This window comes from Plectrocnemia conspersa, unplaced genomic scaffold (assembly GCF_051122295.1).
Source record: "Plectrocnemia conspersa isolate PC_06_02 unplaced genomic scaffold, ASM5112229v1 ptg000010l, whole genome shotgun sequence".
In the NCBI taxonomy this organism is placed as follows: domain Eukaryota; kingdom Metazoa; phylum Arthropoda; class Insecta; order Trichoptera; family Polycentropodidae; genus Plectrocnemia; species Plectrocnemia conspersa.
The window spans coordinates 13,422,161-13,440,082 of NW_028277174.1; the positions used below are offsets into that span (position 1 = coordinate 13,422,161).

General features: G+C 29.9%; 1 protein-coding gene across 9 annotated transcripts in view; it reads right to left on the reverse strand.

The window, feature by feature from the left end:
* bru3 (CUGBP Elav-like family member bruno 3) overlaps window positions 1-17,922 on the reverse strand; it is a 731,908-nt gene that overhangs the window by 64,337 nt on the left and 649,649 nt on the right. For all 9 annotated transcript variants that reach the window (XM_088194154.1, XM_088194155.1, XM_088194159.1 and 6 more), the window contains one exon: window positions 5,654-5,733. In XM_088194154.1, the coding sequence (XP_088050280.1) occupies window positions 5,654-5,733 (80 nt within the window). The remainder of the gene's footprint in view (window positions 1-5,653; window positions 5,734-17,922) is intronic.

A 17,922-nucleotide genomic window follows, 5' to 3' on the forward strand; every position in this document is an offset into this window, starting at 1 on the left:
ACTGGATATTTTCGTCGCGCCGAGGAAAAATATCGCCCGGGGTGGTGCGATGTGTCATATGTCTGTTTACTGCGAGCATTCCCGAGAAATGCTGAAAAAAGAGATATATTGTATACGGCCATAGTTCTCAGAATCAGGTAATAGTACATTATCAAATAAATAAAAGCTTTAAAGCCATATTTTGTAAACATGTTGAAATATTTGTATTTTGTAAAAATAATTACAATGAAAGCTTTATCTGTAGATAATCGTTAATAATAACAATCCAACAAAATGCGAGTTTTAAACACTTTTAAATTTTAGCTAAGTTAGTGAATTTATGTATTAATACTATTGAATACATACATTCACTGTAACATGCTAAATATATTCGTTACTAACAATGTAGTTAAGCACTTTAGCATATTTAAATTTCCAAGCAATCTATAGACTTTTATATAATATATATTATTATCAATCGATTTTATAAATAACTAATGCACTTTTTGCTAGTATTGAATTAGAAAAAATATATCTAGTCATAGAAAATATTCCTAAAAACACAGAAAAAATGAAAATACGATTGATTATTTGAAAAACTCAATACTAAATTATTTATATTAGATGTACAAAAGATCGAAATTATTATGAAAAGTAAAAATTCCAATAGTAAAAAACTATATTACTAGATTTAATTTTTATCAGCATTTTCCAATACTATGGTTAAATATAAAAAACGAGTTTAATTCAAAGCCTAATTAATTACACATTCCACACTAAAAATATATCGTATTGCCTAAAATAGCGTTTCGAATAAAACATTAAATTAAAATAGCTCTAAAAAATATTCTTGTATAAGGTAATTTGTTACTAGAAATGTGTATAGATATATTAACATTTATATCATAAAATACAATAATATTTAAATTTAAAAATACACTTTTTATTAAAACTAATTTTTTGCTTTACGAAATTTACATTTTAGCAATATTATAATGTCACTTAGTTTTGTGGATAATCTTTCAGACTAACTTATCTATTTAACTGTATGAAATATGTAAACAAACCTATACCAGTATTCGATTTTAAATTAAGTTTTTCAAATAGGAACAGAGATTCAATAAATATTGGTAAATAGTTGGTTATTAAATATATGTAATTCATTTTCTTGCGATTTTATGAAAAAAAAAGTATTCTGAAAAAGCAGACTGATGACATTTAATAACGAGCTTTATTTTAGGCAGGTTTCTATACAAATATGAGACCCATTATTCTAGAATTACATCCAAATAACCCTTTTAATAAAAATGTTATCTGTATATTTAAGTAAATAGATATGAGATAAAACTATATATATTTTAACTGGCATAAGTATGCTATTTTGTTGCTATGCATTTTTACTATGAATTTATATTTGTGTGCATATGTATGTATAATTTCCATTTTTATAATCTTATTACAAAAATATATCAACATGTAAATATCTAAACACCGAACGAGAATACCAAACACACAACAATCGCTTATCAGTACACACACGCGCGCGTCTCTCGCGCGCGAAAAAAATAAAAAGCACACACCATAAGCTCGTTACGTTAGACACAAAGGTGGCGATGTCAAAGTATGAAAGGGTGTGTGCGTTGTGTATATGTTTATTTTCGCAGATGGAGAGGCGGGGGCGGGTTTTGAAGACGGGGTGTATAATGGCGCATTTTTTCGCTGCACGGCGGCGTCCTTTCCACCAGAGCCGCACGCCAACGTAAATAAGATTAAACGAAGAAAAATACAGAGACATGAATAGAAGAAAGTCCGCCGGAGAGAAATAAGAAAGTTTATACACTCGCAGATTTCCATTACAAAAGCGTGACACCGTAACTACTCGTTGGTGGGTCGGCCCGATGGGCGCACTACTACTGGCGGCAGCGGTCGACAACCGAGGGCTTGCGACTGATCATATTTGCGGCGTTTCGCTCGATTGAATAAATTGGCTTTGATCAGATTTGCTTTTTAATTTGACAGCTTTTATCTTTCAATTCGCGACCGCTTCAAAATTCTGTCGAAGGATTAAACTGTATAAAGTAAATTAATTCTGAGCCAAATTGACGTTAAACGTCAGATGATTTGAGATAATCCCTGTTACGTTTAACTTATTAAATTTAAGATGTACCTATTTTTTCTTTAATTAAAATCAATACCAACCTGACATGTAAAGGTTGTCATAAAAATATATAAGTATGGTTGATTCAATACGTAACATATTCATCCTTACATTTCACACAAAGAGGCGCAAAAAAATAACATCACTACATAGAGTATCACATCTCTAATTTGAAACTTAAGTTGTAAAGAAGAAAAGCTTTGTTTACTTTTACTTTAAATTGTAGCAGGTATTATAGAAATCGAATACTTGCGTAGTTCAATAAGGACAGTGTGTCTAATGACTGTATAGCTCACGGTGTTTCGTAGATCATATCTATATATTTTTAATTTTATTATTTGAAGATTAATAAATTAGATAATACCGTACTGTTTGATTTTATAAAAAAACAGGGTAACGATAGAATCAATATTATTACTTTTCAAAATCAATTATTTATTTTTTAAGAACCTTTGTATATTTCAAGCAACTTTTATGTGCACTAATTTGATATTTCGATGTGTATGACATTAGTTCAGTGATAACTTTACACATTATTATAAATGGATTGAAGCGAGCTTTTACTTAATGTTTTTCTTTTCCTTTTAAAATATAAGTTTCTGAGATATCATCATGATTTTTTTAAGTGAATGCTCTTTTTAAATGGATATTGATTTAATATGTGAGTGCTCAATGAAAAGGTTTTAAAATGGAATTACTTTTTTCTACAGCATCAGATTTAACAACCACTTTAACTTCAGCTTAGTAACGAAATGCTTTCTATATTATTTTTTAACTCGCTACTTTAAGCGTAGTATTTTATTTTTTATTAATAACGTAAGACATCTAGTTTATATATAATACGAGCTTAAAGTCGCTTTAATGTCATTTATACTATATTACTACAATCTTTTAAATTGCCACACTATGTAACCGTGCCAGAGAGAGAGGAAGCGGTATAAGATCTCATTTTACGAAAGCGGTGAACTCTCCATCGCAAATTATAACACGATGGCGTGCCATTCGATAAGAAGTGAGACCTTCCTCTGCTTTTTTATTTTTCAAGAAGAAGAATTCGCCCATTGAGAGCGACGTGAAAAATAGGCTTTTCGATTTCGTCATAATGGGATGGAAAGTGATTCGAAGCCCGCCGTAAAATTGGTCTGAGCTCTGAATGGCCCACTAATCGGAACGACGGGGCCTGGCACGATGACGAGAGCTCGTCATCTTCTTGAAAGGTTGCGCCCTGCTGACGGGGCAGGGTCACTTATTTGGGTGACTGAACGAAAACATCGTTAGCGAGTTGCGCCGGTGCCGCGAATTTTCTTTGTGAGGGAGACGTGAATGGCATTTGTCTGGATCCGAAATGAGAATTGTGTAAAGTCGACCACTTTGGACCCGGTCCTGTGGGGGGAGTTATGGTGTGTCGTTTCTTTGGTCCGACCAGGAGGCCGCTGCCCTCAGGGTTGGGGCCGGGAGAGCCCGGGCGAATAGAGGACAAATTGATTTCCCTCGGCGGATATTGTGCTATGGATCTAGACGGCCGCAAAGGAAGTTTCAAGAAAGAAACTCTGGAAATCTACTCTCGAACTTGGGCTTACACGAAAAAAATCAGTCAAGGTCATATATGAGAATATTAAAGAGCAAATCGACAAAATACTAGTTTTATTTTATTAAAAAATCCTCAAACGTAAAATGTTTTAATAAGCCTAACGAATTCAACGATAATTTGGCGATTGAGCATTTTAAGTAAACAGGTTTAATCAGAAAAGGCATACTTAAGATTTTTTAATCTTTAGGTAAAATCTGATAATAATAGTCACCATGATCACTAAATTATACTTTTGTATAGCTGATTATTTTGTTGATTTAAAAGAAAAATATAATTTTCTACATGATGTATAATATGTTTCAATCAGTCTTTGTCTTCGCAAGATAAGATATAATATTTTGACTATTTACAGAGAGTGTATTTGTAAGCTTTAAATGCAAACCTTGCTACTACAACACAAGATAGACGTTCTTAAATATATAAGAATATATCAAAGTACTGTTTTGATATGAAAAAAAAACAAATCTATGTATGGCATATTATTTAAAGACTTAAAAAGTTATTGCTTAAAAGTTTGTAGAAGAAAAATTAGAAGAAAAATTTGCTTGTAATTGAAAAAATGGCAAATATACGTACAATATATGCATTACTATTATGAACAATAGATCTCTGCAAATTCAATTAAATTTTAATAGTGTGGAGAAGAAAGTAAAAAACTCATACATTTATTTCTATGTACCTGACAACTATATTTACACGTAATGTTGCATTTCTCGAGACATAATAAATTGATCTAAATTTCTCAAGAAGAAATTTCCACACATTAAAAAACAGATATGTAAAATTTATGTTATTACAATATTTATTTTTGGATATATATAATTATAAAAAAATCTCTGATTTAATTTACAACAATTTTGTTCAACTTTATGCATTTAAATTATTTTATATTTATTTAAAACATACGAGTATATAATTAGTATATTATTAATTAATAGAAAATACTTAAATAAAATAATATTATAATATTGACTCAATAGTCACTATTAATAGCATAATATTTTCCCTTTTTAATATGCAAAAAAGAATAACATTATACCATTTACATAAAAACATTGACTTTTGTTTAATTAGGTCAACGAAAAAATAATTTTAAAAGATTTATTAATATAATTATTATTAAGCCATTGACTCTTTGATTAATTTTTTTTGGTTCGAAGGAGTAAAAAGAAAATGTTTGCTAGTCATACTTCATAAAGTCAGGCATAAAATTTATATCGACAGACAATGTTTTCCAAGCGTTATCAAAAATCCTACCTGCTCTAATGCAGCTAATAATTTAGCAAATTTAAAACTATTTATTTTTAAAATTGCAGCAATTGATTTTGGGAATGATATACATACAAGCCTTAGGACTTCTAAGGATTGCATTATTGACAATATTACGCTCTATCTTTAATGTAAGCTTAAGAATATTTGTATTAGCTTTTTACGTAGACAAAATTAAAATTACAAAATTTCATGTAAAATATAAAAATAAATACCTTAGGGTTAAATTATGAGAAAGCTTGTTATTGTTGAAAAATAAACAAGTCTGCCATAACTAATGGAGGGACTAAATAGGCCCAATTTCGCTGGCTCTCAGCCAAGCTTTGAAAGCTCGTAATGATGGCGATAGAAAATTAAGTTGCTCTGCACCGGCGCCATGTATAAACACACATATTTTTAGAAATAGGTAAATATCCAAAAGAAAAGTGGTTTATTATGTATAATATATAAAAATACACACTTTCTCGCAGCACCTTATCGAAATCGTTTAGATAAGGTCATGCGAATGAAGCGCGCAAAAGAAAACTCCGGGAAAGTTATCGTTTGATAGTGCGCGAAAGAGAATAATAAATGTAAATATACAATTCAGTCAGTATATTAGCTTCGAGATTAGATATCGGTGGGAATAGGGTGGAATAAAAAATAAAAACACTCACTGGCATAGTTTGACTCCCGTGCAATGTGTTGATCGCTGCCTGTGCTTCTTGGTGTGAACTGAACTTTACAAAAGCACAACCTGTAACAAAAAAAAAAACAAAATAATTATATAAGCATTAAAGTATATAAAAAAAGTGATGTCATAATATATAATAAAATATTTTATACATAATTTATCGCGATGAATAAGCATGCTTTCAAAAGAATGTTAGTCCCAAGGGTATACGTTTATATACACACATATATTTTGGGCTTGGAATTTTAATATCTGGTAATGGTGGCTTTTATATTTATATTTTTAATAAAATTATTATCTAAGCTGCTATAAAATTATAAACAGATGTGATTATTAAATAAAGAATCACGTGTTGATTCTTCAAAATCTATAAAACATAGTATAAAAAAATACCTTAGAACAAAGCAACCGATGTGAGTTGATTTAAATCGGGCCCTTAACACAAAACAGTCCCTTTCAATCGATAAATAACACAGAAATGCCCAAGTTTCTCGCAAAATAAACACGAGAGCCGAAGGAACGATCGAACAATTTCAATCGGAGTGTTTGAGCCCAAGGGCCGAGGACCGAGGGCTCGGCAGCCGACGTTTATCTAAAGAGTTTGGCCAATAAATTAAAATATATTATGCTGTAATATCATTCAGTGGATAATATAATATCGAAAATTTGCATATTCACGCTCGAACGGAGGCGCCGCGACGCGCCAGGGACGCAAAATTCATTCTAATTGAATATTAACCGGAACGTCTTCCTTATGCGTGGAAAAATAGAACGTACTCCCTTTATCGAGTGTAAATTTTTAATGTTTTATATTTTACAAAGTTAATGCTATAATACAAAAAAATTAACTCAACAAAAATATTATTTTATATAATATTTTTTTATGTAATAAATATTTTTTAATTTAATTTATACGAAATTGCATGAAATATAAATATATAAAAAAATTGCATCTACGGCCACTAAATACATTTTTAAAATGTTAGGTAATTCATTCGATGGCAAAGATGGCTTAAAAAATTTCGAGCGGAAAATTACGATATCAATAATAGACTCAGGCTCAGAAATGGAAGCAAATCCTACTCAAACTATCCATCAGTTGGCCGAGAAACAAAACCAGTTTGATGCAATAGTGTATAGACACACTCAGAAGATTGGGAAGGCCTGAAGACAAGGTGTATTGGTTGCACATGAATTGAGCGAATAAAACATGTCGGCGCGTATCCGCATATCTCAATATTTATCGATCACTTGATAACTGGAAATGAAAAATGGGTGCGTATCTTCATACGTATCAAGTATATATTACATGTTTACGTTTAAAACATATCTAATTCAGTCAAATCTAACGTATATATGCATTACATCGGAAGCAATGATAATGTTTATGTATTATAAAAAGAAAAACTCACTTTTCGGCCTCGGAGCCCGTCATCGTGAATGCAAAATTTGAGAATTCCATTACGAAGATTGTTTTATGCTTGTTTATCTAGTTTAATCAACGTGTTCTTTTAATCCTTAACACATTATGTATATATTTAATTTTCACAGTTATAACACACCTACTTAATTTGCAATCCGATTATTTATATTCAGTCAAATCGAGCAACGTACATAACGAATTAATGAAAATTACTGTCGCGTAGCAATATTTTGTTTATAAATAATAATTATTTCAAACTGTTGTTACGTTACTGTCAGCCATTTTATTTTATATTTGAATGCTTATTTTTTATTGGTCGAAACAACAGAATACATTACCGACGGCTCAAAAATTAATTGGAGCAAATTCAATTTTTATTATTATAATTAAATATATTTATTTTGTTTAGGTGTTTTATTACATACACCGTTTATACAAAGCGATACGATTTACAAAGTAGAAAATTAAGCATAGCATATTTAAGTTATGCGCGTCTGGAAGCGAAAGCGATGGCTCAGAACAATTATATATAAGAAGATGGAATAAAAAAATACCCTAGACGTAAAAATATTTTAAATCAATAAAATAATAGTGCTTATTTTAATTTATTAAAAAACGAGATTTATTTCAGATTAAATTAATAATTTTGAATACAGATACAGTACACCCCCCAACAACACGGTAAATTGAGGACCTGCTAATTGGGTGGCCGAAACTTTGTGTGAGCGAGCCAAAGATATCTCACCACACGCGCCTGATTCGTAAGTATGTATTGCATATTTTTAGTCCCCCAACTACACGCACCCAAATAGCACGTCCCTAATTTACCTTGTTATTGGGAGGGTCAACTAAGTATCTAGTATGAATATACTTTAAGGTTTAACACAGTTTTCAATTCTATTGCTAAGATGCCTAATGTCCAAGTTCATTTAATTTAAAGAGCATACAATACAAATCTATTCCTTGGGGTTTTATTAATTTTATGAAACGAAAAAGTTTTTGTGATCCTGATTTTAATAAATCAAACAATTGATTAAAAAACAGAAATAAATATGTTGAATATCCCCAAAATGTAAATAATCATTATATGTATATATACATGGATGACATTGTTGCGTTTTTAAACAAACATGACATGACTTCTACGCTTGGAAACGTTTTGATATAAATAAACTTTGTTATTATGATTTTATAAGCTAAAGACTTTTACTGCCATTTAATAAAAACATTTAATAATGCTGTCAAAACATTAAATATTACAAAAGACACGTGAGCGCACGATTTTTTTACTATAACATAAATGTAATATTTTGTTCAGTCTTTTTATATATTATATAATTACGGTTTTCCATAAAAATAGGTTTTATAGTTATGTTATTGTTTAATAGAAGTGGTTTATTTTTAACAATTTATAAGCTTACGTTAATTTATATAATTAACTAATTATATACCTTGAATTAAAATTAAACTCGATTAAGCTGAAAAACACCGCATCGCCGTAGATAATCAAAAACTTAAACGATATTAAACGCCAACACCTGGCACCTCCACAATTGTCCCACACCGCTCGCCCTTATTAAACGCTAGGGGATGAGAGTGCGAAATTCAACTTTGGTCGACAAGAGAATGCAACCGCCCCTCGGCTGCATCCGGCTGTGCAAAAAAAGGAAGCGTCGCCGCGGAAAACTAAGTGGTTTTGGCGGCTAGGAGCTAGTTGCGGCAACTTCCGCCGGAAACACAATCTTATCTTCTAATTGAGGGATTTCCCGCCGCGGCTCGGCGAAACAAGCCACGGGGATATATTTATTTTGTCGTTTTGTTTGCATGACGTCTCCGGCGAATGAGAACTGTTACCAAATGCGGTTCTTTGAGACACATATGTGTGACTATAGTGGCTTATACGGCGTGGCAATATAAATCCCGGATAAATATGCATGTCAAACATTAAATATATACAATATTCAAAGTTTGTCTTAATCTGTCATTTTTTATCACATATGATTTCAATGGAAAAATATTCCAAGTAATTATTTTACTGTCTATCTCTATATGAAAAAATCCTGGGATTTAATTAGCACATCCGTATATACATCTACATAAACGAAAGTACTGTTTAAACGCACATTTATTTTTAGATATTTTTAATATCTTTAATTGGAGAAAATCAGAGCTTGATCAATAAACACATAAACTCTTTTATTCGTTTGGTAATGATATAAAAAAATAATGGACACCTGATAAATACTTATATACTCTACATATGTGAATTCAATATAATATTAATCTCACTACAGATGCGCATATTAATTAGAGACCAGGCGGTGATGGTTTTAGGTAGTTTTGGGTTTTTCATAGCCAGAGGTCTATTGTGGTGGTCCGTCGAGTGGCCATTGGAGGGCCAAAACAAAACGGTTCGCCGCTACCGTGCGTTTGACAGATTATTTACGTCGTCCGTTCTTGGAGGGCACATTGTGGAGATTTTGCACGCTCTATTTGCTTTCGCAATATACGTATATTATGTGTGGTGGATTTGACCGCATGTCTTTGTGTTTGTCCACCGCTTGGAATGAAAATAACGGACCGAAGCAAAATATTAACTTGCATGTCATATACATATGTGTATATAACAACGATGATTAAGGAAAAGGATAACACAGTATAAACTCAATAATAATTTAAATAAATAATTAACATTATTAAAAAAGAAGTCTTTGATTATCTTGAAACAAATCAGTAACAAAAAAATTCTTCTTAGATTATCAAAATATGCCTAAATGTTATAAATGAAAACAAATATTTAAATTTAAATATTTTTCAAATATATTAAACATTGCCGGTTGTTTGATAAGTTTTATTGACAATTTAATAATAATTATTATTAATATAATAATTATTATTTAACAATATAAATTTGGATCTATATGTAATAAAGAAACAATAGTTACATTTTTAAAACATTCACTCAAAAACAGGATTGATCATTTTTAATTTAAAATAAAAAAAAGTGTGTTTTACAATTAGCTATATAAGATAAGCAATACAGATATTATAAAAGAGCAATAAAAATAAAATGATTTACATTTACGGAAGTATCGAAATGATTAAACATAGAATTGTATCTAATAATACATTCTAAAAATTATATTTGCTTTAAATATACTATATATCATATAGTATAATTTATAATAATTTAAGTAATCATGCTTTAATAAATTCACAAATATTGATTTTATTAAATCAATACGTTAATTTGAAAATACTAACTTTTAACTATTGCATATTGAATGGATTCTTAGAATATCTTATTTTAAAGGCAATTTTTTTGATATCTCAGATATATATACTCTAATTAAGTTTATTATTTTTAAATAATGTAAACAAACGTATAAGCGCTTTTCTCATTGTAGAATTTTTAATTTCTTTCATTGATAATTAATTAATTTTTTGCACTGCCTTTGATCACGATTTGCGCCCACTTTATAATTAATTAGCGGTCGGTTTTTGCGCGTAGATACGATTGTTAATTAGGCCACGAGTTGTATGGGGCATTTGTTCACGTTAAGACGTCGTTAAATGGTGTAATGCCTTAATTGCGTGCACAAAGGGAAGGGTTCCTATCGGCCATCGTTATCGTGCAGGGCCGATTTAGTGTGGAAAAGGGCGTGAAAATCTAACGAGGCGCCGCGGCATATTAATTGCATTCGAACAACGCAACGACACGAACTTTGTCGATGAAGTACTAATACAATCGTAGCACGCGCGAAACCTTTATAAATAATACTATTGCTAAATTTAATTTCACTGAATAAAAAAGGCACGTGCTCATATATTTCTTGAATCATAATTGCCATGAAAAAGTGTATTCAGCACGAGGCTGAGTATTTAACAAGGGCGGCGCCCACAAAGGGCGTCACTGAAAAGGGAGCCGTCCGATTTGTGTATTTTGAGGTTGTACACTTATTGTTGGAGAGGCCTTACAAAAATGGGCTTAGAGACGCCTATTTGCTCGTTAGTCGCCATGTCGGGTTGCTAGAGGGTAATAGTGCTAATGTAAAACAAGCGGTACATATGCTCTGGGAATTGAAGCAAAGCTACACTATATATATGCTATTATGAGCGTATGATATAAAAGCTCTATGTAGCACGTATTATTCAACGAGCAAAAAAAACATTTCTTTTAAATTACACATTAAAATACGGTGAAAGGGCTTAAATAATGTAGATACAATATAATCGCAATAAAATCCAATTACCCAATTTATTAAAGGCGAAAACAACGAACGCGATAAATTATTTATTAATATTTCAATGATGCGGAGAAGAAATTTCGGAGAGTAAAATACTGCAAGAAATAATTTTCAATTCAGTATTCAAAGAAAAAGGCAAAGGGTAAAAGCGAACAACGTATTGAAAAAGGGATGTAGGGGAGCAGCAAAAAAAGGCAAAAAACCCAAAGAGAATAATGAATATCAACGAATTCATTTATGCAGGGGCAAATTTAAAGACCGAATTGCAAGGAAAACCGCTAGTAATGAGGTATCGATTGGACGTATGTATGAGATATATAAAATATACAGGGCCGTTTTTTACTGAGCTCGCTTTGGAGAACAACATATCGGATGGATTCTATTATATACATATTATATTTGAAGCGTCATTGTAAGAAACGCTAATCTAATTATATAAAAAGCTTTGGTATGCTGCAGGTTTTAAATAACTAGTGCTTATTGCCGTACTTTAAGAAAAAATATAATATAGATTCTATTTATTAGTTCTGTGGTTTCTATATTACAAATTAAATCGTTTTCTACTAATTCATTATATAATTTGACTGTGAACACTAAAACAATTCTTAGACACGACTAAATAAATGTTGTAAAACACTGAATTAAATATTATATAAGTAACTCCACAGTAAAAAAATTCAAAGAACTAAAATACTACTAAATGATAAAAGCAACAAAGATAAAATTTTTCATTTATCATATGATAAATAAAAACATAATCCGTAAACTGATAACAGATGATAATGTGAAAATAATAAAATAAATAAATAATAAGTTTATGTAACAGTTAATAATCTATATATGCTTACATTATACAAATTGTTTATTTATATAATTTTATTTGCTTTTTTTAACATTAACAATCACATTTGTAATCGCGAGCTACTTTAAAATTCACTCTGACTATTTTTTTCATTATTTTTATCTATTTTATTTTAAATAAAAATAAACGTAAAAAACGGAATATATAATATATATAAAAAGCTAACTCACAACCTATTTATAGTTCTTTATAAAAAGAATGAAGATAATTCCACGTCTACGATTGCTAGCATCAATTATGAAGTCAGGTTAGTGTGATTATAAATTTTGTTACTGCGTCACTGATAAATATTTTTATACGGCTAAAAAACTGTTTAGCCTGGTGCTGTTCGTGTTCAAATTCACGCACACAAATACATATTACTATATACATATAATATTTCCTTTTAAATTTAATGGTTTCCTTAATGACGGAATATTGTGGGATGAAAAGGATGCGATAATTTAATTGGAGGAGCCGGTCCACGAAAATTCAGGTCAGCCGTGCCTTAACGATCCTTTTCCGAATCCTATTTTTTCCCCTATACACTACATCATAAAATTCTAACGTGGCATTTGAGATGTTCACTGGACGCCTTAATGGATATTGGTGTTGAATCATCTGTATTATTATTATTATCGAGCAAAAAGGTAAACATTTGCGAATATAAATATGCGCGTACCTGTGAGTGTACTTTATTATGTGCTGACCGAAGCGATAAAAACGAAAACAACATTTCCCCGAATTAGGTAGGGTTTTATTTATATATGTTTATATGTAATGTGGAATAATATTACCATAAAACTAAAATGGACTCGACGCAGAATCAACCGGGCTTCATTATTAAGCAAATTAAACAATCCCGGCTTATAATATATTAATCGGCACGTAATAAGCGATTTTAATTGCATCATTATTAATTATGCATATATTGAAACTTTATTGTCATTATATGTATTTAAGTATAGCTTTTTGTAAATATATATATATATTTATAATATTATATATATATAAAAATATATTTTTAAAAAAAATTATCTGATTTTTAAATCTTGCATTCTGGGCGAAATTCATAATACGTTTTTAATATGGATTAAATAAAAGAGAGATAGGAATTTTAAAGTATTAAAAACCCTACGCACCCCGCCTCCAAGGAGAGGATCACTTTACTAATTAAATTTTCCACAATTTGGCTTTTCAAATGAGTCACCCGATCTTTGTTGAAATGATTTTTTTACTCCCCACGGAACAGAGAATAAATATATACACGCAAAATGAGAGAATCGAGTTTTGTTTAAAATTTAGTATATACAAATACACACAAGCACACGTAATACGCATCTTGTTTTTCATTTTCTTTAAAAACGACGCGGGGCTCAGGTGAAAGCTTGTAATTTAATTGTACTTTACAATTCCGTTTAGGCGCGTTGTAAAATATGAATAAATAAACGTTAATACCGTATCATGAGCAGCGAAAGCACTCGCCAGCAATTATTTATAAACAATCACTTTGAGTGTTTTTTTAATACATTTCTTTACGCGTTTAAGGCCCTTCAAGAGGCTTATCTAAATGCTTTACCATCTTCATTCTTTTGTATTAAACTTCCTGTTTCTCATCTCGCGAAAAATAATATTGTTTGTCTTGACACTTCATCTCCACGACAATGAAAGCGCTTTCACCTGCTTCCACCAGAATGGCCCTTCAAAAGATTGTTACAAGTTAAAGTACACAAGGTGACGTCAAGAGTTGTACAAATTCGAAGCGCAAATGAAGCAAAATTAATGAAATTCAAGAAAAATTAGTTAAATATATATGTACGTATGTATATAAAAAATAGATTTTTCTATGCGAAACGTAGCGATATTGTTGTCTGAAAATGAGTATAGAAAATGGTGGGATAATGTTGTTATGGGTCCACAATGTCATTTTCGAGAAACGGCCAAGGTTAGTTAAGCATTTGAACCGAAACCCTTTTATTCAATAACCCGACATCGAGGGCAAAGAGGATAATTATTAATATCCATTCTCGTAATATTTGTTGTACTTATATTATATTATAATTTTATTATATTGTGATACAATATGGGTTGTTTTACATATTATTATTTTTAATTTAAAAGTTTATTAGCTAATAAATAATTATTTTTATTTTACTAATGATTTAATAGCTCACTCATCAAGTATTTATTTTTTTAATTAATTACAATATACCTTTATGTATTCATTGTTTTTAAATTTAATCTATAACTACTCTTTTTTTCATAAAGAGTGGTTATAGATATTTTCTGAGATTATTTATAAAGTTCATCCATTAGTAAACGTCTATTATTATATATGTATATTTTAACACTTTTTCTTGCTAATATATATTACATAATTACTATACATTTTTTGTTGTTATAATAATAAAGTCAATGTAATAAACTAATTGGTGATGATCATTAAATAACCTTTGCACTTGACAAAAATAGAATTATCTTGTTAAACAGTGCTATAATTAATTTACAGATTTTTAATTATTTAAAAAAAATCTCTTTTATTTTTACTTTCTTACATATTTACTGTCTTAATGTCCCTTATACAATATTTCATTCGATATGATCGTTTGTTTTATTTATTTAAGTCTTGTATTGTTTAATTTACTAAGAACATTTCTGTTATACTGATTACCTTACTTGTAATTATTGTATTAACTTAAAGTGTATCATGTAAAATTATTTTTAAACAAGCTTGTTCGCAGATTTGACCTTTAAAACTTGATATTTTTTTAAACAAGCCTTCGTTACGAGCAACAAAATAAAAATGTATCAGAAAATTACAGAGTAAATACAACAAGAAAATAACAAGCCTTTAAACGCTGCTTCGAGTATCATGTTATTTTGTAGAGGGAGGCGAAAGAAAAAAATAAGGGAACAAACATTGGCAAATTGACCTGAATCTAGAGAAGTCAGCTAGCGGCCGAGAGGCGCAAATATAAAAGAAAGGGAAAAGGCTTCGCGGGTAGGCAGGCAGCAAGCTGTTGAAGGGCGAAGAGGGGCGTAGCAAATATAAAAGAATAATTTCGTAGATTGCTCAAAGGGCACAATTTCCAGCGAGAAGCCACCCCAAGCTGCGATTTCAAAAGAACACAAAAAGGCAGCGGAAATGTTTCAAGCTGTCGCTGCGGGGGCCCTTCGCGTCTCTTTGCACAATTATGGTTGACTTGGAGGTCTTCCCACAGGACCCGAGACGCAGGGAAAATAATTAAAAAAAGAAAAACATATTAGAAGCGAACCAATTGTTGTTTTCTTAAACGACAATCGAGGAAATGTGGCTTTGACGGAACAAGGAAATTGTACGCCGTTTTTTCATTCTTGTTGTTGTTGATCCTCAAAAAATTAAAATACGCACACGTTTATGTGCGTATTTTAATTTTGTGTAAGTATTTGTGTAAGGGGCGATTTTGAGTGTAAAAAATAAATTTTAGCAGAGAGGGAAAGTCACCCTTGGGAAAATATTAATTTAAAAAATCATTATCGTTTCTTAATTGGAAATATTTACGCGTCAAACAATGGACGGAAACGTGAAAAGTTGTTACGTAAAAATTATGTAATAACGAAGGAAAAATGTGAAACGGAAAAATATTTTGAATCGCAAAATAATTAAGAAAATAATCGTAAGATTTATAAGAAAAAAATAATAATAAAAAAACAAAACAAAATAAGAATATGTTATAAAACACAATCACATTTTTAAATTAAATACTAATTGTTATTATTGTAAATTTAGTGTTATTACATAATATTTTCTAGCAAAATCTATTGTAGCTGAATAACATGCATTATATAATGTTAGTTATTGTTACAGCACTGAAAAATAAATGCGTTAGTTTTCAAGTATTTTTTTGACTTTTTTTTAAAAATATTTATTTAGTATTTTCTCTGCAATAAAATTTCATTGTAAGTTTAATTTTAGTGTATTGTCAGAAAAATGTATCTATTTTTAGTATATTTTTTACAGCTTAAAAAATCAAGAAAAATATGCTGTATAAATCATATATAGGTCAGTTTAGACAAGTTTGATTAAATTGGTAACAAGCCGAAACCCCCAAAAAATTAAAATTGAATAAAGAATATATGTGTGTTATCGTGTTTAGTTAAAAACGTATAAAAATTGTAAAAAATTATTGTTTACAAACGATACAAATTATTGGTTATTTTTTATTCCTTTAAAGTGTAACCACATTTATCAATGTTGATTATTTTCAAACATTGACTAAATTCTAATGTATATATTTTTTTATAAGTTTATTAATGAGTACAGAAACAGTAAAATTTTAATTTTTATAAACCATTTTATTTTTTATGTATTTGCTCAATTGAGTTTAGGCAGTATTTTGAAAAAGAAACTTTAGCATTAGTCAGTAAATTATTTAGAGAAAAATAAATACAAAAATTCTTATAATTATAAAAACGTTAAAATATTTTCATGCACTTAATTATATAATCATCAAATAATTTAATATATTAAATAAAAACCAATTAAATATTAATGTCTTAAAAATATATTAATAACGTTGGAATTTTTAAAAACTTTTTTATATTCTGTTTAATTTTTTGTTGTAATCCTAATGTTATATAACGGAGCAAAAACACTACTATTATAAAAAATAAGAACTAGACTAAAATCGATATTGTAGGTATTTATTTTTTCATGTAATAATTATAAACTATTGTCTATTATTGTAAAATCTAACCGATGTGTTTAAAATAGTCTAGAAAAATCTGTTGAAAATCGATTGAAATTATGTAATATTCTGTAATTCTGATCTCTCATATATAAATTGATAAATACATGGGATTCGCGCCCATATTTTCCAGGAATTATTTATCAATTTATATCACTGATCTATTGTGCTTATATTATTAAAGAAATTATTATATTAAATATATTTTCGTTACTAGTTCATCAATTAAAAATTAAAATCATAATATTTTATTAAAATTACAAAAATATTATTTAACATCAAAACTGTTCTCATTAAATATTAAGATCAAGATTCACTATGTTTATTTTAAATACTATCCCATTCAAGTTCAAAACTTTTTATCGCTCTGTGAGCTTTATGGCCCCCGATTTTAGCGTTGGCGCGCGAGTTTATTTCGCGAATTAATTAAATCGCGTCGTTTATGAAAACCGACAACCGTTTTCGGTTTATCTTAACGTTTGTTATTTTATCGGTCGTATCCTGCGCTAGTGATTTTTTTCGCCATTGATTTAAAAGGATTACGTTAGGCCATTTGCGAGGCACAATTCTATTTACACAGCAATTCCACCCGCGGCCCATCTCGTGTCCCACAACCGGACTGGAAAGGGCTTGGGGGCGATTCGACACCCCTTTGAATTGGAGTGAGTAAGCCCACCCTACCCCCCAGGAGCCGAACGTTAAAATATTACCTTTAATACCCGGCGGCGGGGTGTTTTAAAATGATTGTTTTGTTGTTATATCTTCCGATACGCGTGCTCTCATACATATGCGCATTTATCAAATGCGCAACGATAAACAAGCAAAAAGTGTAAGCATGTGAGTATGTGTAGATATGTTGATTTTTGTACAAAAAATGGATTTGGGACACTCTTTTCGATACAGGAATATTGCGTACAGTATAAATATTATACACTAGGTACAACACATATTTTTGTATTTTTTATATCATTTTTCAGATTAAAATCATATGAAATGCTAGAATTTTAACCTCAA